At 36.7% G+C, this 23,504-nt stretch overlaps 1 protein-coding gene across 1 annotated transcript in view; it reads right to left on the reverse strand.

The window, feature by feature from the left end:
- The window catches only part of LOC121407160 (SUMO-activating enzyme subunit 2-like), a 30,289-nt gene extending 9,067 nt beyond the window's left edge, over positions 1-21,222 (reverse strand). Inside the window, exons 1-12 of the mRNA XM_041598104.1 lie at positions 21,048-21,222; positions 18,495-18,578; positions 17,872-17,942; positions 15,025-15,089; positions 10,440-10,540; positions 9,948-10,069; positions 7,025-7,211; positions 5,850-5,952; positions 4,295-4,431; positions 3,502-3,595; positions 2,846-2,958; positions 1,980-2,081 (exon numbers count right to left, since the gene is read on the reverse strand). Of these exons, the coding sequence (XP_041454038.1) occupies positions 1,980-2,081; positions 2,846-2,958; positions 3,502-3,595; positions 4,295-4,431; positions 5,850-5,952; positions 7,025-7,211; positions 9,948-10,069; positions 10,440-10,540; positions 15,025-15,089; positions 17,872-17,942; positions 18,495-18,578; positions 21,048-21,206 (1,338 nt within the window). The 5' untranslated portion in view covers positions 21,207-21,222. The remainder of the gene's footprint in view (positions 1-1,979; positions 2,082-2,845; positions 2,959-3,501; positions 3,596-4,294; positions 4,432-5,849; positions 5,953-7,024; positions 7,212-9,947; positions 10,070-10,439; positions 10,541-15,024; positions 15,090-17,871; positions 17,943-18,494; positions 18,579-21,047) is intronic.
- Positions 21,223-23,504: the final 2,282 nt, after the last annotated feature.

The following is a 23,504-nucleotide window of genomic DNA, read 5'->3' on the forward strand; positions in this document are numbered from 1 at the left end:
CAAACAAGTCTTCTTAATCAACAATTCATGGGTAAATAAATACTGAAGCGAACTAAAAAAGAATGGATATACCTACAATGCACTTATTGATGCATATCATCAGAATCTACCTAAGGGCTATTCCTTGTTGTCACGTGTGTAACCAAAATTATGACAAATCTTGACTTTAATTAGTTATAAATCTAAAAATTGTATAGATTTAGTGATTCAAACGTTAAATACATGTAACTTTAATTTCATTTTGAATTTCACTGGAATTTCAAAATCAAAATAGAATTTTAAAATCATGCTTCTGTGTAAAGTCATGCACATGACCAACTTCATATGACCTCTGACCTTGAACCAGCATATTGGAGACAGCAAAAAATATTTCTGAATGATAGCTGACTGAACATGTTAATGTAATATGTAACCTTTGAATTACTAAATCTCTAAAAATTGTAATTTTGTAACTAATTAAATTAAAGATTTGTCATAATTTCGGTCACACACGTGACCATTGTGTGACAAAGAATGGCCCCTCAGATCCTACTGACTGGAGACTAGGAGTTCCAAGTAAATAAGTCGGTGATAAAATATCTCCAGAAGTAAGGAAGTAAATTACTGATCAGTCTACACCTGCTATGACTACTTTCTATTTGATTTCATCCCATTTGGTCCAATCCCAGTTAGTCTACAATCAGTTCGTCTATCCCATATTTACAATCCATTACACATCTTGTCTAGAATTCATAAATTTTATATCCATTTCACTTAAAGGGGAAGTTCACCCTGAAGAAAACTTTGTTGTAAAAATAGCAGAAAAAATAATAAAAAATATTGGTGAAGGTTTGAGGAAAATCCGTTAAAGAGTAAGACAGTTATTAGAGATCAAAGTTTTGGATTTGTGACGTCATAAACGAGCAGCTGCCCCATGTGTTATGTACTAAGAAATGCATGAATTTCAAATTTTGTGTGGTTCCTGATGACTTATTTTTGTTTTCTATTCATGATCGAGTGTGAAGGGATTTGTCTATTGATATACAAAAGGTACAGTGAAAAACATTTTCAATTTTCTGAGAAAATGACATTTCATTGATTTTTTACCATTCGCTATGTAGGAATGTTGCTCGCATATGACGTCACAAGTCAAATAATTGAAATTCTAATAACTTTTTAATCATACTAAATAGGTTCATTATTGCGGATTGAAATAATCGCTAGAGGGTATTCATTTGTCTCGCAATCTACTATGGTCAACAAGGAAATTCGTGATCACTCTCGCAAAAAGTGTTCACTGGCTTTCTAGGAAATGCGTGATCACTCTCGCAAAAAGTGTTCACTAGCTTACAAGTTCACGAGCTTTCGAGTGCTTTTCTCAAACCTTCGGCAATATTTTTAATTATTTTTTCTGCTATTTTTACAATAAACTTTTTGTCAGGGTGAACTTCCCCTTTAATATCTACTTGTTCAAACACCATCTAGTCTACATGGTTAGATGAGCTGTTCATGACTCAAATAAACGAAGTGAGAATAGGTCTTGGGTGGTTGTGCAGTGTAGACCAAACAGTAATTAGACCAAATGGCCCATATTCTGAAATCAAGTTTAACTTAGACCATGGTCTAAGGCTGTGCTAAAATTATGGGGAGCCAAATATTCTAACATTCTGTTTATATCATATATTTCTTATGTTTACTATTTTGTTTCCTTTTGCTTTCATAATGATGAAAATTACTTTAAAATACTTCAATTATCATTCCCAGACAAATTGGGTGTCTAATGAGTGAACTCTTAGGGATTTGTACCCTAATTGGCTCTCCATAGTTAAACCACAACTTTAAACCAGGGTTTAATTTAAATCTGAGTTCAGAATACGGGCCAATGGGTTTAGCCCATATGGTATTAGACTATGTGAGAGGTAGACCAACTGCCTGCTGACGAAGTGAATATGAACCTCTCAAGCCATACTTAGTACACATGATATTGGGAGCAATCTTACCTCTGGTCTGTCAGCACATACATAGCAGTTAGGGTTCGGTGGTATCAGTACACATGGGACTAATAGCTTCTTCCTCGAATTAGGAAACCGTGTCATGTACACCTAACAGTGGAAAATCATATGAACAATAATACTTATAACAATGTGACTCACAACATGTTGAATCTACTCTACAGCTTACTCAGTGTGCATAAAGAGCATAAAGAATCAAGTAAAAAGGTTTTAAGAAGGGTATAAAGCGTTGGCATAGAAACCTATGAGCCCAAATTCACACAGGTGGGTTTGAATCTGTGACCTAAACTATAGTTTAGGCAGATTTCATACATGTATCCAATAGTCAATAATATACTGCACATATTGAGAGAGTCCAGTAATTGTTCCATGCTTTTGTCTAAGCACACTAAAGTCACACTTGTTACCAATGATAAAACATTAAAAAGTGCACTGCATATAAACAAATCACATACACAGTGGGCTAATTAAAGTGGTTTCAAACCACATTTTTCGACATCATTCAACCATTTTTACACAGTACATTCTGCACAAATTGAATAATCACCTAACTGCAGACCACAGACAAGAATATATAAAACAGGAGTTATTTACATTTGAAACATCAGATTACGCCTAAGTTGTATAAATTTCTGTAGCAGAACTACTTGTACATGCATTAAATTTGAATTCATGCAATAATTCCACATTCACTCTACCTTCATGAAATTTCTCAAAAGAAAAGAGGAATGTCAATGAAATAAAATAATTCTTCATGGATACCATAAACTTCTTCAGTTACACAACATCCAAAATACATCATTGACAGATTATGGTTCGTTTTATACTTTATTCAGAGGTTAGTGGCCACTTACCGTTTTACATTTCTCCATGTTGTTTGCAAGAACTTTAAGTGCTTCAATGACAATAAGGCCTGCGATGACAGCATTGGTTGTAGCTATAGCTGGAATGATGTTACCTGCCATTGCTGTACGATTAATATATGAAAGACTTATTAAAAATGTGATCTTCGGCTATCCTAAAACTGACGTATGTATAGTTACAATATGTGCAGTAATCTAGGAGGGGAATATTGTATAATATACATGTAAATGTCATCATCATTATCACAACAATTACTATGAACAATGTCTATCATGACCATCAACAATTATCATCATCATCATCGGTAACATGAAATATGCTCTCGCGCATTTGCTCTGGTCTTAATATCTCAGACAGCATAGCATTAGAGTAAGGATTTGGTTCAAAATAATGTAAGATTAGGATTAGGGTTTAAGTTTAGGGAGCATAAGTTTATATGTTTGGCTTAACATGAAAATGTTTCATAAGAGTAATTGCCGCCGGAGCATAATATCAACAGTATCAATGAATCAAAATGGGATTGCATGAAAAAGTCAATCATCATCAACATTACCACTGTCATTTTTTTCCCAATCATCACCATAAAATGATCAACACTCAATCATCTATGTATGTACCTAACAAACATGAGTGCAAGATGACTTACATTTGATATCAAATCTTGTTTTCATAGGAATACCAAATATATGTGACCTGATGTTAGCAGTACAGGCTACAAAGTCCATCGCTGCTTGGTCATCCTATGAAAAAAAAGCAAAGTTGTTGTCAATGGAACATGCAATTAAAAGAGATGAAACCCTGAGACTATTTAAGTTGGCATACATGAAAACTGAAAAATCAAAGAAAAAAAATGAATAAAAGTTAGAAAAATATGAAAAAATATTTCAATGTTGAGATCACCAACGATGAGGACATCCCTTTCTGGCAATCCAACCAACATGTGTGATGCCACACTTGTACATGTACAACTCCCCAATAAATATATTTAACTTAAATTGCCAAAATGCTTACCGGTATACTTCACATCACTTTTACGTAGTTTACTTTAAGTCAAATAATGCGCAATGTATGTTTCCACCTTAGCGCAGGATGTATGACTACATGTATATACAATTGCAAGCTAGTAAATGGGGAGACGAACTGGTTTTAAAAAAAGTAGGAATAGGCCATGTGGGATAAAACCTCACGGAAACCACTAGTAGACAGAGCTGGTGTAGACCAGGCAAAAACTTAACTGTTCATTTTTAGGGGCTACTCTTCCCAACCCACTGCCAAATTTGCTCATTGGACAAGCTTCAACACTGCAGTAAATGGGGATTTTCAGGAGCTTTGTTTAATTTCCAGGGCTCTTTTTTAGCATTTCGAGGGTGAAATCGTCAGAAACCCCGTGTAATTTTTTCCCCCTGGAGTAGACCAATCAGTAATACACCTGTACATACCTTGTCCCATGCCAGTTCTCCTCTATCTTTACTTTGAATGTGTAGACTAGCAAGACTCTCTTCAAATACCCTCACACAATCTTTGATATTCCACTGTCTTTGGTCCCTCAGTACGCTACTCTTGTCATTGCTCACTTCTAGAAAAGAAAAAAAAAGAATAAAATATGTTATAGCTGGCTTACACTTTGGGGAAATCCAACTATTCACTGATATAGTTTAATTTACTTTTACTAATTACTTTGCACTTACCCAAGAGTGATTATTGGACACATTACAATTACTTTTCATCTCAAATAGCCCACAGTGTACCTTTGTTTGACCAGCAACTATAATTTCATTATCTGGTTAACTTTTCACTATCAAAATCAAGAGCAAAATTTTACAATATGGACAATAATGAATATCTTATTATCCCCCTGTGATTGGCTGAGAAAGCTTCACATGATTATGGGTATTTCCAACTATTTCAGGATGTTGGTACGATTAACATTCAATGGGAAATGACACGGCCGATTAGTTACGAACAGTGACTCCCTGAAAATGTGAGTACATTCAGCGGCCGTAAGAGAGCTAGAGTGTCTACCATGGGGAACTCTTGCAGTGTCACAGATACTAACTGGCCAGATACTGATCTTGATTGCTTTTGATATTACTTTAGCTCAGCTGGTAAATGAAATCAGATGTCTGTGTGATAAAGATGTTGGCCTCCAGTAGTAAGCAACTTGGTGGGTATACTAATGAAGACTTGGATTATTCAATAAATTTAGTGGACAGTGAAAAAATATATTGACACAATTGATTTACTTTTAGAACATTTTCCTGCTGACTTGGATTTCCATTGCGTTTCGATATGAAAGAAAGGCAAAAGACAGATATGTAAAAGGTAAGAAATTTTTCCCCCTGTCTTGGATAAATATTTGTTCCCAAACATCAAATATTTTTGATTTTGAAACATCAAATAATTTTGAGTTTCTAATTAAAACTGTGAGCCTCAGTGCCTCCAATGGTACTATTCACTGAGGGTAGGCACCTCTGTCCATAGTTTTAACCAGAAACTCAAAGGCAATACTGTTACCAATTAAAGATAAATTCCAGTCTTGGTAACGATCCCAAAATGACTTCTGACAGAATCTAATATAATGACCACCTAGGTGTCTGTTTGTATGAATAAAAAATATGTGCCAAAGGATTCTGGAAGAAATTGTGTAATTGCTGAGAAATAAGCATAATAAGCGCGGATTCGGTCACTTCCGTCGGGTCTTTATTCCAGCAATATTAATACACTGTCCCACGTGTGCCTATCTGTGTTGGTGATCTTCAGTGTGAACATTTTTCAGCGTAGATTTCAAGATTTCACAAAGTTCAGTTTATGTAAATGTACCAGATCTAGATCCTCGGTGATATTCTGACAATTAAGCCTGGTTTTACAGACTTTCTCATGAAATCAGTGTTTACTGCAATTACTGGAATTTCTCTTTAACATTCCTGGTTATAGTAAACAGTATACACCTGGTAATAGTGAACAACATACCAAGTAATAGTGATCATAGCTTACCTTCAGTATCCGGTAAATTATTCCAGTCTAGAGGGGTTGGAGGTCTCCTCTTCTTCCATAATTTCTCCATTGATAGAAGATACTTGATGTCCTCATGAAAGAACTTCATATTACAAAACAAGCATTTAGAAATCATCCATATATAATCATGGTCATGAATATCACATGAAAAATGCACATCATCAAGGGCATTAATAAGAATTACACACAGGATGGCAGGAGGTGCCTCTGGAACAGTTCTAAAGCCCAGTGCATACTATGTGATCCACTACGATAGCGATTTTTAAAATCGCATTTTGCCTTTAATATGAAAGTTCCTATTCCAAGAATAAAAATTACTTTATTTGAAGTTCCTAATGTAGGGAATGATAAAATCATAATTTTCCTTTGCAGCAAGACGTTGTTGGAGTAAAATTCAAATCGGCTTTAAGTCGCAGCCGATAATGACGTCATTGCGATTTGGAATTGACTGTGCTCTTTATTCCTGCAGGGAGGCTCAAACAAGACTAATTTAGCCTTCGACCATTTAATTATGTTCATCTATTACATTGTCTGTGATGTATTTATTTTACCAATGTTCTGAAAATCAATTTTGTCCTAATTATAATACATTCAATTATTCACTGTGCTTTTAGAAAAGTTGAAAAGGGAAAGCTCACAAAACTTGGCATATTTCCTGATTGTGGTGCGCTTTCCAATAATTCAAATATTCCAATCCCAAAGCTATTGTTGGATCGCATTCATGTATAATTGCTATTCCGTAATAGGTATAAATGTTGCAACTTACAAGAATGCTGTGAACAAGGGGAGATTTCACAAATACCAACATTAAGTCAACTTCTCCTTTATATCTGCCTCAAATGCAGAGTCTCACCTCATTGCCTGCTCTATGCCTTCACATCAAGGAAGGCATAGATTGTTTCATAAAACAATCAGTGATTTTCAATAGTTTTGTGATAAGCTACTGAAATTTTTGCATCTGGCTCAGAGCAACTTTTTCAGTGAAAATCCCTGACAAGATGATCAACTTGTCTACAGTCCTTTTCAGGACAAAACACATTTTTAAGACAGACCACTCTCTCTCATCTTTCAATTTGAATCCTATACTTCACCATAGCTCTACTAAGCAAGGGATAACAAAGATATCAAAGATTACGTTAGAATCTCATTCCTACCTTCCTGAAAAGTTTCTCAGCATTGAATCCTGAGTCCTGAGCCCACTTTTTGGTTGATTCCCTAATGACATTACCATCCATGGTTGGTATATGATCTACAGCTTGTTGACCTGCATCACCCGCTGCCTCAGGATCAGCTGTGTCCGGTGATACATCTTGATCAGGGTCATCTTCACCAAACAGCTGACTGAGAAATATATCATGAAGTAAAAATTTAACAGACTGAACACACTCAGTTCATAATTGGTATAAGATCAGAGCTGCCAACCTGGACAAGAACATATTTTCAAAGAAATAGCATAGGACAACACATAAAACTGAAACTTGAGAAATCAGTATTTTGCATGAAACCATCAGTATTCTTCTCATTTTTCAGTACTTAATACTAAAAATCTGTACTACTTGGCAGATCTGTAAGATCTATTGCTTGATAACATGCATCACTCGCTTCCCCAAGATCAGCTGTTTAAATGGCTTCATCAGGGTCTTCTTCAGCTCAGACAACTTTTCATGAACAGTTGATAAAAGCTGGCGAATTTGTCTCAAGTTATTGTGGTAATTAGAAGCATGACACGCAAGGAAATGGTGAAGAAATATTCCCATCACTGTAATTGGTGGAGAAGGGCACGGTGAGAGGTAATGTTGTAACCCGCACCCGTTGCGGTACGGGTTAACCTGCCGGTATGCCTCCGATCGCGGGTTGCGGGCCGGGCCGAGTTCATTCTCAAACCCGCAGACCGTCATGCGAAAAAAAGGGAGAATAAACGACGCATAATAAAAACATTCACAGTGAAAATTGAGTTAAGATCATGTGCTTCTTACGTGGCAGATTCTTTTAGAGACGTAGATATTTCCTTTTAAAAATGCCGGCGTATTTTTGTCTTGTGAATAGGACTGAGTCTGAGACAGTTCAACATGATAAATACATCGAGTTGCTCTCTTTCAAAGGCCAGCGCCAGTGCGTGCATGCAGCGCAGTCAAAAGCAACCGCATGGGCCAATGAAACTCGATGTTGAGTTTCCCGTCCCATTTTTTCCAGCTCATAATGAGGAACCGATTTCATTATTCATTATTTTTCAGAAGATGAAAGTTTGACCTTTTGTAACCTTTTAACGCACTTTATTCTGTGGAACTTGAAGCCAGGGAAAATTTTTTTTTTTTTTGGGGGGGGCTCCATTTTCATTTTTTTTTGCAATATTTCAGGGGCTCTTTTCAAATGCTATGTGTTTGTATTTTGAGGAATACCTGTTCACTTATTAAATTAATTATTACTTGTTGTTTAATATTGTATGATTTTTAAAGTTTTTTTCATGCCTAGAATCTTGGATGTGGGTGTGTTTGTGTGGGTGAGACTGTGAGTTGAACTTGATATAAATGAATTTGATATCTAATTTTTACTCCATCTAATTCCAGTACTTGGCCATGTAATAAAGGCCCACATACCCTTACTTTTCCTGAAGTTCTTTTAAAACGCAGATCTCCACGAAAATTGTATTTCTCTATGGGGGAGTCTAAATTTGGTGAGAATGAACTCATTAATAACTTAAATATACATGACAATGAAGAAATTATCAAACTTCGTTGGCAGTTTTGAAAAATATACCCGAAATATAAACTCTGTCTGAAGCAGAAAATCACCATCATTGAGGCCTTTACAGAGCGAATTGTCCCCAGAGCTCTGGCAGAGAGACAGAGCTCAGACTAGCTAGCACAAGCGCCAATGCGTACGTGGGTGAGTCTCCCGTCGGCCTTGTAACAGATTGAGCTTTGATTTTTTTTTGTCTGATATTTAACTCATCCCCTGGAAAAATAAAACAAATGATTTTTAAGTTATAATTAGCAAATAAGATAAGTTATTTTGGATGAGTACTAGGCCGTATGATAACTCACCAATGCGAGGTTACTAGACTTTGGGATTTATTGAGGTAGCTCAACCATACCTCGAGCGATGTTCGTGCAGGCTCCACCACTTCTACGGTTGTTGAGTGGAGCCTGCACGAACATCCCTCGAGGTATGGTTGAGCATGCAGCGTCATTCCATTCACAAAAAAGAAAGAAAAGATTTGCAGGTATTTACAAGATATACAAGTAATTGTCTTACTGAAAAGCTTATATTAATGTTTTAAATCAGTTTTGAATCTAGATATCCAAATAGTTTATTTTCAGAATTTGATTTTCAAATGCGGGCCAAATTTCATAACGCGGGCGACGGGAAACTGAACATCGAGTTTTAGCGGCCATATTATCGAATGAAATACAAAAACAGAAGGAAATAATATAGAGATAAACGGGGATAAACGAGAAGAAAAAATTGACTTTATCATTATCCAGGTATTTATTGCAATTTTGATTACTTTATAGACGAGGTCCCATAGAATTGAATATTGTAATTATGATTGTTGTGAGTCGCAGTGTCGACCGACCTGGACTGAAAAACAACATTGCCGTCTGCCGATCCTTGCTGGGCAGCCTGGGCTAGCTAGCGCGCTGAGCTGCGGCTCGCTAGGTCCGATCCGAGGCGTTAATTGCGTACTAGTAATGCTTTCAATTTCGAGATCAGAGCGGACCCATTTCGTGGTACAAAGTCACCCAAAAAACATTCTCTCTCCGGAATAAAAGGCGAATTTGCAAATTGTAAGTAAATTCACTCTAGGCTAGGTAGTAGTAGACATATATTTTCCTGATTTGAGCCTGTATAGTGTGGGGATTGCAGAAATAATGTTTTTCATTTTTCAAAGATAAATTGACTTGCGGGTTAAAACCCGACGGGACAGCGGGTCCCGCTTGCAAATTATTGGATTATACGGGACGGTACGGTTCGGGTTTTCACTTGCGGGTTACAACATTAGTGAGAGGGGTGGGTCAGAAAATGACCTTCAACTTGAAAAAAAAAACTTATAAAGATATAATTTGTAATTCTTACTTAAATAAATGCTTTCCCCAAACGATGCAGTGTATAGGTTCGGATGGTGTGTTTCGAATGGTGCATCCTGGGAAGGACTTCTGAGGTGGAGCTGGCTGACATTCATAGCATTCTGTCAGACCCTATTAAATCAAAATACAGTTAAGTATTAAGTTACCAACTGTCTGTAAAAACACTGTTTATATATATAAGTGGGCTCCAACCAGTTAAGAAATGGGAATATGGTGTTCAAACTCATGACAGGCCACTAGCTTACCACCAGGGGGGGGGCAGAGGGGGCAGTCTGCCCCCCTGACGAGTCACAACCCATACAAAAGACATATCCCTGCCCCCCCCCCACCTGACGAGCTTGAATACCTATTTTGCCCCCCCCCCCCCTGACGAGCTTGAAGACCTTTTTTCTTTTTTTTTTTGCTTGTCAAATTTTTCGACCGGTTTTGCCCCCCCCCCCCTGTGGAAAATCCCAGGTACGCCACTGGGACAGGCACTTACCTTTCTTATGACAGTTACCTGGCCAAGGTAACCTGCACTCCCACTTTCCACAAGTGGAACATCAGCAGCAAGACACATCCGGTTCACATGATTCCTAGCAGCTGAAAAAAATCAATTCAAATCGTCAATTTTTCCATTTTTTTTCTTGGGGGTGAAAGCGCAATAGTCAGGCAGCATATGTCATGATTTACCGGCTACTTCGACATATTGGCTAAGTCTGATTTTTCACTTTTATGTGATTGGTGACATCACAAAGAACAACTTTCAACTTGGTGACAAATTTCTAATGGTCATCTTGACCATGTGAGGGGTCAAAATGTGGTCAATAGGGGTCAATTCTTAGAATTGCCCTGATTGTGTCGAGTTATACATCGAATTGTTTGTCTGGTTATACTGAACAAAAAAGTGTACACAATCATATACTCTTGACCTCCCGTTAAAAAGTTATGACCAGAAATAGCAAAAGGTCAACGAACTTTCGTTGCATTGTATATATGGCAAATTACACTGAAAGCTATTTTCCGTTTTTTTTTTCTTTTTTGTGCATGTTTGTACTTTTTTTATTTTCGATTTTAATAAGTTCACCTTCAGTGGTCCTTATCAAGAAGATATTAGGGTCAAGACAAGGTCAGAGAAAGGTCAAAGGTCAACATGTAGCTAAAATACACTAAAAGCGACTAGAATCCTAGAAGTCTAATTTTTCGTGGGTTCTTTATTTTGAGAAGTCTGTATCTAAGACATTTAATATATTAAGGGGCTTATTTAGGAACAAAATAGATTAATAGAGATAGACGTCGAATGCATTTAGTGTGGAATCATGGTATTGCAGGAATACCTTGAAACAACTTGACAAACCCTTATGCCCTTAAAATCTTATCATCTTCATGATGTAATAAGTGCAACCAGCTCTTTCCTAGTTTAAGTTTAAGTTCAATTCATTTTTAATTTACTAGTCTTTGATATGTAAAGAAACATTTCCTTCATTGCTTTGTCAGAATATTTCAATCAACAGAAATTATTGTATTGTAGTAGGGTATAAGTGTAATACTATGTTAACGGAATAAATATCGATTGACCAGTGCTCCCAGCTCCTAAGAAAGATGCATAACATTTCATTTGGATTAACTTAAGAATAAGATTATGAGGTTTGGATTGAGGATGATATGATAAGTTGGGTTCCAATTGCTCCTTAATTAATTCAAATGTGTGACGGATATATTATTTCTGATAAAGAGGCAACATCATGCAGGCATGCGTATTGTAGTAATGTATGTCAATTATGCTGATGTGATATATTCTGACCATTTCGATCTCTGGAGTCAAGAAGGACTACACATTTCTGGTGCTGTGCTGGTCTGAGCTAATCATCGGGGCCGTTTTGCATAATTGTAAAGAGAAATTCATAGATTTCGCGCATACTTTTGGTCAATTATTATGTATCTTTCAGTAAAGAAAAATGAAATTTTTAACAATTTATGTTGGCAGCTGCCACCCCCGCCCGCTGCGGCATGGCCGTGGTTTACTTCAATGACATTTGTGATTATTCTTTCTGGCAACATCCAGGTAGTTCACCAAGTAGGAAAAAACACGACAAAAGAAAAATCAGCATCTATGCATATCACTATCGTGAGAACAGGTATTAAAGGGGAATCCAACCCAAATAAAAACTTGTTTTTATAAGGAAAAGAAAAATCAGACAAGTTGATGGGTGAAAGTTTGAACAATATTGGACAAACAACAAGAAAGTTATGAATTTTTAAAAGTTGTAAATTTTGGTAATCACTATACCCATGGAGACTTCAAATTGGCCGCATATGCGATGTCATAGTGATGTAAGGCAAGGACTACTCTTCCATGTACTCCAATACATATTATGGCTAAAATGTCATTTTTCCCAAAAGTTTTATTTCAAATTATATTTTTCTTTCATGAGGACATACTACAATATACTACCTGGGTTATATTTAGATTACTGCCCCAGGGGAATGGGTACTTCAGAGTAAACCACAAATCCCTGTTAATAAAGTACATGGCCTATGGGAAAGTTGTCCTTGCCCCTTGTCATAATTTACTTACACAGTTGCCAATTTGAAATCTACATAGTATTAGTGATCTCAATATTAAAGCAGCTATAACTTTCTCATTGCTTGTCCGATTTCTTTCAAACTTTCACCATTCTGTTTAATTTATTTTTCTCCTTCCCAACATAACATTTTATGGCCAAGGCTGGATTCCCCTTTAAGTTTTGATTCACGTTGTATGCTCTGGAAAAAAACTTGATAAACACTTGATAAAATAGTAGGCCTAAAGCCGTGTTAATGACAGCACAATCAGAAATATTGTGGAGTCTTTTTTGGCTCCAGAAATCGAGTAATGGTCAGAATACATCACATCAGCATAATGGACATGACTAACGACTACAATGAGCATGCCTGCAAAATGTTGCCTCTTAGAAATAATAGAACCGTCACTCGTTCCAATTAATCAAGGAACAATTGGAGCCCAACTTATCGTATCATCCTCAATCCTAACCTCATCTTATTCGTAAGTTAAATTAAATAAGATGTTAGGCATCTTTCTTTGGAGTTGGGAGCACTGATCAATCGATGTGTTTATTAGCAAAGTATTACACATTATATCCCAGGACATTACAATATTTTCTGTTGGTTAAAATATTCTGTACAAAGCAAATGGATGAAATGTTTCTTTACATATCAAAGACCGGTAAATTGGAAATGAAAAGAACTTGAATTGAATTCCTAAATCAAGAAACTTGGAAAGAGCTGGTTGCACTTATAACATCATGAAGATGATACGATTTTCATAGGTTTTGTCAAGTCGTTTCAAGGTATTCCTGCAATAAACCATAATACCACACTAAACTATTCGACGTATATCACCGTTCATCTATTTTGTTCCTAAATGAGCACATTTAACCCCCTTTTTACCTAATGGATGATGTCTTCTTAGAGACTTTTCAAAATGAAGAACCTACTTCTAAGATTCAAACCGCTTTTAGTGTATTTTGGATACCAATGAAAATTTGTTGACCTTTTGACCTTTCCCTGACCTTGTCTTGACCCTTAATATCTTCTGGATAATGACCTCTGAAGATGAACTTATTAAAATAAAAATAAAACAGTACACATGCAAAAAAGAAAAAAACACACGAAAACATTAGCTTTTTATCACCTTCAGTGTAATTTGCCATATAATATACAATGTAACGAAAGTTCGTTGACCTCTTGACATTTCCGGTCATAACTTTTTAATGGGAGGTCAAGAGTATATAGTTGTGTACACTTTTTTGTTCAGTATAACCAGACAAACAATTTGATGTATGACTCAATACAACCGGGGCAATTCCAAAAATTGACCCCTATTGACCCCATTTTGACCCCTCACATGGTCAAGATGACCATTAGAAATTTGTCACCAAGTTGAAAGTTGTTCCTTGTGATGTCACCAATCACATAAAAGTGAAAAATCAGACTTAGCCAATTTTTCGAAGTAGATGACATATGCTGCCTGACTACAAGGCTCAAATTAAGAATTCAAAGAGGCATGGCCAATTTATTTTAAGGGCACATAAAGGAAAGGGAAGGCAGTGATCACTTTAAGGGGTATCCAAGGTCATTACAAAGGGGCATCGATAGTAAAGCCTCCTTTTTAATGGGGCACTTGCACTGGATTGATGCAAGGCACTAAGGCAAAAAGGCAAACACTTTTGGCCTTTTTAGAAGCACATAAAGGCCATTTCTAGGGGCATACAATCCATAGCCTTGGATGGTCTTGGATTAATTTGGGACCTGAAGTTGGATTACACCATGTGGCAATTCAGTGTCTACATTACCCTCCCCCTTCCAGACAGAACTTAGCTCCTGATCCTCGACAATTGGTCTCATCTTTATTTCTCAAAAGACAAAGAGACAGGTTAGGGTCATGATAGGGTTTGGCGTAAGCTAATTTAGGGCTTTTAATGGAACATACATTAGGGATAGCCGAGGGTTTAACTTGAGGTTGCCATTGGATCATATTTTTGGCTCAATCCTAATAGAAATGGGTTATTTGAAAGTCTGACAAGATCACACAGGCAAAGACATGATCTTCTGAGTCAGCCATCCCCCAGGAGCCACCTTTCACTCATCATGAATTGTACAGATCATTGAGGATCACCAGGCTTATGTTATCCTGCTAGGTTCAGTGAGCCCTGACTGGGACTGTGCATTCACTTTTGTTTGCTCGCCAATCTTTGGATGTCCTCTCGCTTCAAGCCATCTGTCTTGATTTTTTGGGGTGCACCCCATAAGCACCAACTAAGCATTTATTGGGCCACATTATAATATTCATTATTATTTATATAATCTCATTTTAATTCTTCAAAATCTTTACTTTCCTCCATATACTAGAAAACCAACTTTCAAATAAAACTAGTTATTATAATTATATGAAATTATTTTACTAAACTCTACTTCTAGACGATAAATATTTTATTACAGTAAAAAAATGAATAATATAAAAATCATATATATATACCCTAATTATTTTACTGAGTGTATCAACACAACATCAGACTACTTCTTACCTCTGTTATCTAAAGCATTGAGCACCATGGTGAACTGTTTGAAGAAATCACGGTTGTACTCAGGACTGCGAATGGGGTTGAAAGAAAGGTTAATAAGAGTAAAAGGTGAGAGGTGTCATGGTCTAGTAGATATGTTTCCAGACTACACATATAATAATAATAGTTTTTGTATAGGGCATAACACATTATGAATAACGTCTCTATGCACTTCCATATACCACAAGGTTTGGGGTTTGATTCCCACCTCAGCATCTCTTGGTATGAGTTGATCTACACTTGCCACACTTGACCAAGGTGAGGTATATAGCAAGGCTACACATTAACTTTTTTTGGTGGTGGCCCGTTCGGGCCACCAAAACCTTCAAATAATTTTTTTTGGTGGCCCATTAGTAAAGTTTGGTGGCCCGAAAAATATAAAGAAAAACATTAATTAAAAATGAATAAAACAAACTGAAATATTCTGCAGTCACTACCATGTACCACTATTCTTTGTACATCTTGTACGTAAATCGTGCTTGCTGTTATTTTACTTTGCTTATTTTGTGGTAATATATAAATTGTTCTATCATTGTGAATATGAAATGATTGAAAGAGAATAAAAGAATTGTATTGTTCCCAGGTTGTATGGACTTTTAATCTCCATATAGACACACACTCATAATGGTAAAGTAAATAAATAGTGCATATAGCAAACTCAGATTGATTTACAAAACAATGATTTTTCCTTTCTTCCTTTTTGATCGTAAAACCTAGATTATGCAGGCCCCAAATCCAGTTTATTTTCCAGCATATTATAGCAGGAGAAAATCACAGAAAATATGCTGCAGAATTAGAACAATGTATAAAAGGGGGAAATAAACAAAAATAATTTTTAGAATAGTATATTGAAAAAAGAAACAAAAATTGTAAAAATGAATAAGTGAAATAAGACAAATAAAAAAATGAAGTAAGAAAAAACAAAGAACAGGAAAAAAAATTGAGAAAAAAAACAAAAGAAAATGTAAGAAAAATGAATAAGACAAAATTATCAGAAAAAATGGGAAAATTATTATTATTCAGTAGAAACATGTTCTTTAATCAGGCATATTCAATGGGAAGGGGTATAAATGGTTTAATCACTGTAAAAAAATGACAGAAAAAAATAAGAAAACGGCAAAAGTTATCTGGAAAAAACAGTGAGTAAATTCCTTCCCTATATTTGACAAAATGATGGAAAAAATTCACATTTCATATCAATAAAATGCCTTCCCAAAGTATTTACTTCCTTAGGAGTGGTTTAAGAAGTCATTTATAAACAAGAAAGAAAGAAGCTGTCTATTCAAGACAGCTTCGAAAATAAACCAAATATCAACATACATACAAATGCACATGTGGGACTGTGATGTACTCACCTAAGTGTTTTATGTGTATTAATGCATTTGGAAATCGGTCTTTTTGAGTCAAAAGAGAGGTCATAATTCCTCCTTTTAATGCTTGCAAATTATCAGGTTTCAGTAATATGGACTGTAGAAGGGCATTTCATTGGTGTAAAATGTGACTTTGACGTAGATTTTCAAAGTTCTGGAGAAGATTTCTTAGCAGTAACATTTCGCATCGCAGCTCCCTGAGTCTGAATAGTCTGCTAGCGCACAGCCAGCTGCAGTGGTTTCACGCATGCAAAGCTCAGCCAGACAGCCGGCACGGCCGGCTGAATAATAGTTACTGTATGCTAGCGGTAGGTCTACATACTGTCATGACTATGCAATCTTTGTGTGTGTGTATTTGTGTGTAGATTAACAAAAAAGGCGCATGACGAATTGACTTGCAATTTGAACTGTAGAAAGTTGATAAATGCATGCAAAATCGGGAGAAAAATTGCGCTACTTTGAAAATTATTGGTTGCCCGATTCGGGCCACCAAAACTTAACATTTTTCAATAATGGTTGCCCGAGATGAATTTTTGGTGGCCCTGGGCCACCGCTAATGTCAAGCATTGTATATAGACACCCAACAAGAATTCTGAGATGCTAAAAATACCCTATAGGCAGCTATGCTAAAGCCGTAGTATAACATGCAGTGCTTAGAGTAGTCATTTGAATAAAGTGCTATACAAATTTTGCATATTGTTATTATTATTATGAAAATAAACGGCTTACTCTTTTACTTGGGCACTTCATTGTCTCGTTGTACACCCCCCCCCCCCAAGTATTTGGTTATAAATGCTCAAGGGTGATTTTGAATACTTCTGAGCCCATGAGTCAAGTGCTAGATGTCTCCAACCATCTTCGAGAATGCTTTACATCTAACCAAAATAGGTCAGTGGCCTGACAGAGACCCGACAGCGACCCGACAGCGAATGTGAGTTTACTCAATTTTTTAAAATACCTCAGGTGAATTTGCTAGGGTTTCTTCTACCCAAGTCGCTACTCTTTTTGACCTCAGTTAGGAAAAGAAATTAGAGGTAAAAAAGGGGCTCAAAATGCCAATATTTTCACTGACACAAAATCAAGACCTGCAAATTTGATGTACATGTATTATCTGTGTGTTGTTTAATTCCTAACCCTAACACTTCCTGTACCAATTTTTATTATAATGGTATTTAATATTCACTGCTAAGGGATATTTAAAGGAAGATAATACTAAATTCATTAAGTTGCAATGAAGTGAAAATATAAAAATCATTCTCTCCTTCCAAACTAGCAGATTTTTAATATGCATTCTTAATTCTTTTCTATTCATCTCAATCGCATCAATCTGTGTGGCCTAGCAGCTCTGTGCAACACTTGTATGAAGCCATAAATGAGAAGCCATTATGAGCAAAATAAAGCTAGAATATATGGATAATAGCTGAAATAGGGTTGAACTTACTTCATTACACTGTCATGCCTTGCTTCAATCGAGACATCTGGGTTGAATGTCAACACGCTCTCTTTTGCAACCTTGTGTAAGAAACAAATGTGGATTATGGCTGTGCAGCATGCATATATCACATTTTGTCTAAGACGAAGTGGTGAGAGACTTAGTTTCTCAGGAATTTAAAGTTCAAAATGTATTGCTATAGTGACATACTTCCACATTACTACCAGTCTACACTTTGTAACATTGCATATAAAATCAGCTGCCAGTTTCAACATTGGGAAACAAATCTGAATGTCCATGAACATATATTTGTTCTAAATTTCCCTGTTCCATTTATTTCTGAATTACACGCACAAAGGGGAATAACACTTAAAATGTTTTATAAAAGACAAAAGAAAGGCTTGAGTATTCTTTATGTGCTAAGTTAGTTTGGAGATAACAATTTTTCTTTTTTTTATTGTATTAAAATAACATTTGTAAAAATTTAGAATTCGTCACACGCAAAAAGTTGGGCAAGTTTACAATACTTCATTTTTTTTCATTATACTTTCATATCCAGTCGTCTGAATATGTTTATAAATGGTGGCTAGATCAGCCTTCCCTTATTTGTTTTTTTTTAAAGGGATACTTACTTGTGCTTTTGATTTGCCAACATGCTTTTTCTGAAAGAGAAACTGCCGGTTGAGATTGCTGACATCAATAGTATCTAAATCAATCTGAAAATAAAGAACAAAACAAAAAATAAAAGGATTGTCTTCATCCTTTTACTATGAATTCTATAAACAATTGTACATCTAACATCTATTTGATACGAACCTGGTTGCTCTGAGTTATCAAATTTTGTGAATCACAGCCAGAAGATTTTCCACTAGAAGTTTAACAAGTGATCTGTATGTTTAAGAATCCACTTTCAGGTTTTTATGGCAAGGGTGTTATTAGCCTAGGTAAATCCCCCAGTTTTCCCTAAAAATTTAAATACTAATTACTATGCTCTTTGGTGGCATGTACAAATTAAATGTGAATAAAATTTAATCAACTTTCTCAAACTCATTTGAAGAAATTACAGTTAAGCATCATCTATATATCATCATATATTTCACCATCTATTTTTCATGACTTGCTGTTTTCCAATAATCTTGTTGTGAAACCTGATATGTTTCCATTCACTAGCGCACTTGACGGGTGAATGAACTTTCCTAAATTTCTCGTGTGGAGAAATCTTTGCATTTTTGAAAACTGAGACAGTCCCTGGAAACTGGGATGATCCCAATTTTCTGACCAGCACCTCTACTGTTCAAATGACAAATCTAACACTGTTTGTTGATGCATGGACTGATCCCGGTATCTTCTTGGTATTCACCCCTTTTTTTTGACAAATAGGCCCAGGGGGAGGGGGGCACTCAGACTCAGTGTATAATGCATAGTGGGTATGTGCCGCGGAGGGGACCCCCATTTTAACACTCAAATTTCCGTTCCAAGGCATAGCAGTTTTGTCTTATTGAGAAGAAGAACAAAGAAAGCCGCTCCAAGGCATAGCATTTTCTTCTTAGTCAAGAAAAATAAGAAAGAAATCCGTTTTAAAGCTTCACATATGTTTCGTTATGCCGCGGCGCGCCGTTCCAATCGCATTGATCTGCTACAATGAGCTGCAATTTTGGTGAAAAGCGGCAACAGAGCGCTGTCCTACCATCGCCTCAGCTCTCTGCGAACACACCACGCGGAGGCCGCACTAGCTGCATCATGCACACATGACCATTCCGTAGGGTTGTATACACACTCACACTCTGGTGATCTTTTCCAAGGACCCCCGTTTTCACGAAAATTTGTAGTTCCGAAGCCCGTTGCAAGGACCCCCCTTTTTACAATAAGCCCGCTCCAAGGCCCCCGTTTTTTGTCTCGCCCATGGCACACACCCACCATTTTTTGGGTCGAGTAAAAAAATAAAGGAGAGAAATTCTCTCCTTAAATTTTTCTTTCACACATTTGTTCATATTCCCTTCCTTTCTTTTTCTTCCTTTATTCTTTCAAAGGGCGGAAACCTTTATTCTCTCTTTCACTCTTTCTTTCATCCTTTTATAACTTCGTCGCACGCACCACAAACCATCCTCTCTGCGCAGATACAGTGCGCTATCGCGCCTCGCGATTTCACCATGAACCGTCCTCTCTGTTACGATGCCCACTGTGGCGTAAATAATTCACTTCAAGAAAATGTAAAGATACGGGATGAAACTTTGGAACCTGAATTATCGAACAAAGACACCGGCAGTAGAGGCGCACGGCCAATATTGGAGACTGTCTCCAATGTGGGAAATTATCTCCAATATCAGAGACTTTTGTAAAGAATTTGGGTATCCAATTTCAGAGACAGTCTCCAGTTTTGGAGACTAATTTCCTTTGTTTACATTTGCGGCAAAAGGATTACCTTGGCGGCAAATAAAAATGTGATAAGCAGATTCCTCATGACAAATTACCCCTTTTCACCGTCTACTTTAAAAATTCACCGTCTACTTTTGTTTTGATAAGGATTTTTGTTGTCAATCATACACAAAACAAATGGGCTTCTGACCTCAGTGAGACAAAGTTTTGGGTGGAAAAAATCATGCTTTTGTTGGTGTTGTTTCTTTTGTCCTTTTGCAAAGCAAGTCTCCAATGTGGGAGATTGTCTCCCCTATTGGAGAGAGTCTCCCATATTGGCTGTGCGCCTCTACTTTAGGTGCACTTATTGCTGGTTTTAAAAAACCTTTTTTTTTAATGCGTTCTCTGCAAAACTAACTTTCGCATCGAAGTGCGCAGAGAGGATGGTTCGTGGTGCGTGTGACGATTTTATTTCATTTTCCCCTGGCTTCATTTTTTTTCTTACTTCTCAGACTCAGTCATAATCAATTCATCTCTTATGACTCTTTTCTTTCTTTCCTTCAATTCATTCTTTCGTTCATCCTCCCTTCCAATTCTTTATAATTTTCTTTTTACAAGTCTAACGCTGTGTAGCCTTCTTTGTTGATCTTTTTTATGAAGACCTGGCTAGGTCGATCCACTCGTGCAGCGTGATTTGACCCTGGCTTTGTCGATTCGACGATTGTCCCGTATTTCGATCAGACCCGACACAATTATGAACAGGTGGGATCGGGTAAAACTATTCCGCTAAACAAAGATCCATATCAATCTAACATTACGTACAAACTTACCACTACAATGGTCCTAAAGCCCGTAAGAACCAAATTCTTTAGAAGTTCACATCCTATTCCACCAGCTCCTACCACCAAAAGTTTGGAGTTCAATACAGAACTTGCTAGTTTGCCAGGCAGAATTCCATCGATGGACGCCGCCATTTTCCTCACTTGCATGCACAACCACAAGGTGCGCCTAGCCTGCGCGCGCTGCGCTGCGCGCAGCTGGCTTGCTAGCGCTAGCGGAGCATAATAATTATATGCAATCAATCAAAAGCGCTATCGTCGACGTCGTATGATTAATTAGCGGCGGAAGCCAAAAAAATTGATATATTCATATTCCACAATCATCAAAGTACATTTCCTAATAAATCATGTTTACAATGAAAAAAAAATGCATAACACATGCAGGACTGAAACGTAGCAATGAAAACAAAAAAAAGTGGAGGGGCCTACTAAAAAGCAGTGCTTGTAAGATGTTGACCCCCTATTAAAACTTTATACAAGGGTAATATGATACAAATAGAGTAAAATAATAAAAAATTAGGGGGGATCCACCTGAAAATTTGGATGGACACGGGTAGAAATTGAGAAGCAAAACCAAAAAAGTTTATCAACAAAAATTTAGGACCCCCCTCCCCGCTTCCGCCACGTATTTGTGTGTGTGTATTTTTTTTGCCCCTCAAAATGCCCTTCAAAGCCGGGGGGCTTTGAGGGGCATTCGGATTCAGATGGAGATGCAATGGCTGAGGGGTCTAAGGAGCCTGACTATACATGGAATATCGATATACTGAACTATGAAAAATAATACAACGTTTATGAATATATACCGTCTCAATACAAAAACGATCTATTTGATAGACTTTGACATATTCTAAAATATATAACATCACCCATTTCTTTTCATTTTCTTTTTTTTTTCTTTTTTCTCCTTTCTTGATCGTGAAACTTGTTTTGGGGGTCCCATATCGATAGGAGGTTTGGGACTTTCCTAGATCAACAAGACTAGGTACTTCACAAGGACTGTTGTGGTGCCCCGTGTGGTGCAATCTTCTTTCTTTAGCAAAAGAGGGACAAACGAATCGATATTGAAATTCATCACCAATTGAAGGTTGCATAATATACAAAGCTTTATGTTTCTTTGAAAGTTTTCATATCTTTCTGAGGCAATAGGAAGCCGATGATTTCCACAACGAAATCTACATAAAGTAATTCTCTCTTCTTTTTTTTATTCATATTGATGAGGTAACTTCCTAGACGAAGATTTGAATATTCTGTACTGTAGTTAACACATACACTGAGAGTTTTCGTTTATTGACATAATTTTGCAACTGTAAATCTTTTATTCGTAGATCTAAAACTTTTTTTACCCAATATCTGCTCGAGAAATAAGAAATATCAAATAAATTCGTCATGCCCAATCTATCAAGAGTTTGCTTTATCTTCGTTAATCGTATCAGAAACAGAAACCTTGTCTGATATATACATGTATATACCTTGCCGGATACCTTGAAGTATTTTTACAGTCTCGTAAATCATACCAGACATTTTCATTTTATTGTGAACAAATCCATGCCAAAAGTTTATCATTCTATTCTCTAATTTGAATCTTCGCCTAAAACCCTGCAATTTTCCGTTGATTTATTAGCTTTAAGAATCTGCTTGTAAAATATCATGTGAAACACTTAATTCTAGATCTTTAATCACATCAAAACCAAATATTTCTGACCCACTGTATTTAGAGGAGTATCGGTAAAACAAGTTGATCAAAATAACTCAAATTGGATATCCACTATAAAATCAAGATGATAAATCTTATTAAACATCCTATACATACCTCTTCTTGCTTGATTCAGTTGTTTAGCTTGAGCTTTTCGAAATCAATTATTATGGTTGAAGGTAATTCCAAGATAGCATCTACTACTTCAAGAGCCTGGTTATTAAATGTAGAAGAAAGTTTTCTCTCACTTTAAGAATAATTTCGTCTTGTCTATATTCACATTTAAATACATTTTTTTTACAATAATCTGATACTGCGTTGAGTGCACATTGAAGTTCTTGTTCATATTGTGCCCCCTTTCCAAAAAGTATAGGGGCGTGTCCTCTTGCCCCCCTGGAATTTCCGCCCATGCGCCAAGCACACATCAACAAAACGCACACCCACGCGCATCGTTATGCCTTTGTATTTAGTTTTCTGCTGGTAAATAAATGAAGGAAAAGGGGAAAGAGAGAATTAGGGGTGGGGGCCGGCAAAGCGCCCCCACTTTTGAAGCACTGAAAAGTGCCTTTTTACGCAAGAAAAATCCCCCTCACGAACGTTTACGGTGTCCCTTATATCAGAAGAGGACCCGTTTTAGGTGTTCAAGACGTGATGCCCTTTCTCGTACAAGTTCCCATTTTTTTTTTAAATGCCCCTTCACAAACGTGTTCTGTGCCCCTATCACCTGAGAAGGACATGTTTTATGTCATCTGAGC

This window comes from Lytechinus variegatus, chromosome 2 (genome assembly GCF_018143015.1).
Source record: "Lytechinus variegatus isolate NC3 chromosome 2, Lvar_3.0, whole genome shotgun sequence".
NCBI classification, from domain to species: Eukaryota; Metazoa; Echinodermata; class Echinoidea; order Temnopleuroida; family Toxopneustidae; genus Lytechinus; species Lytechinus variegatus.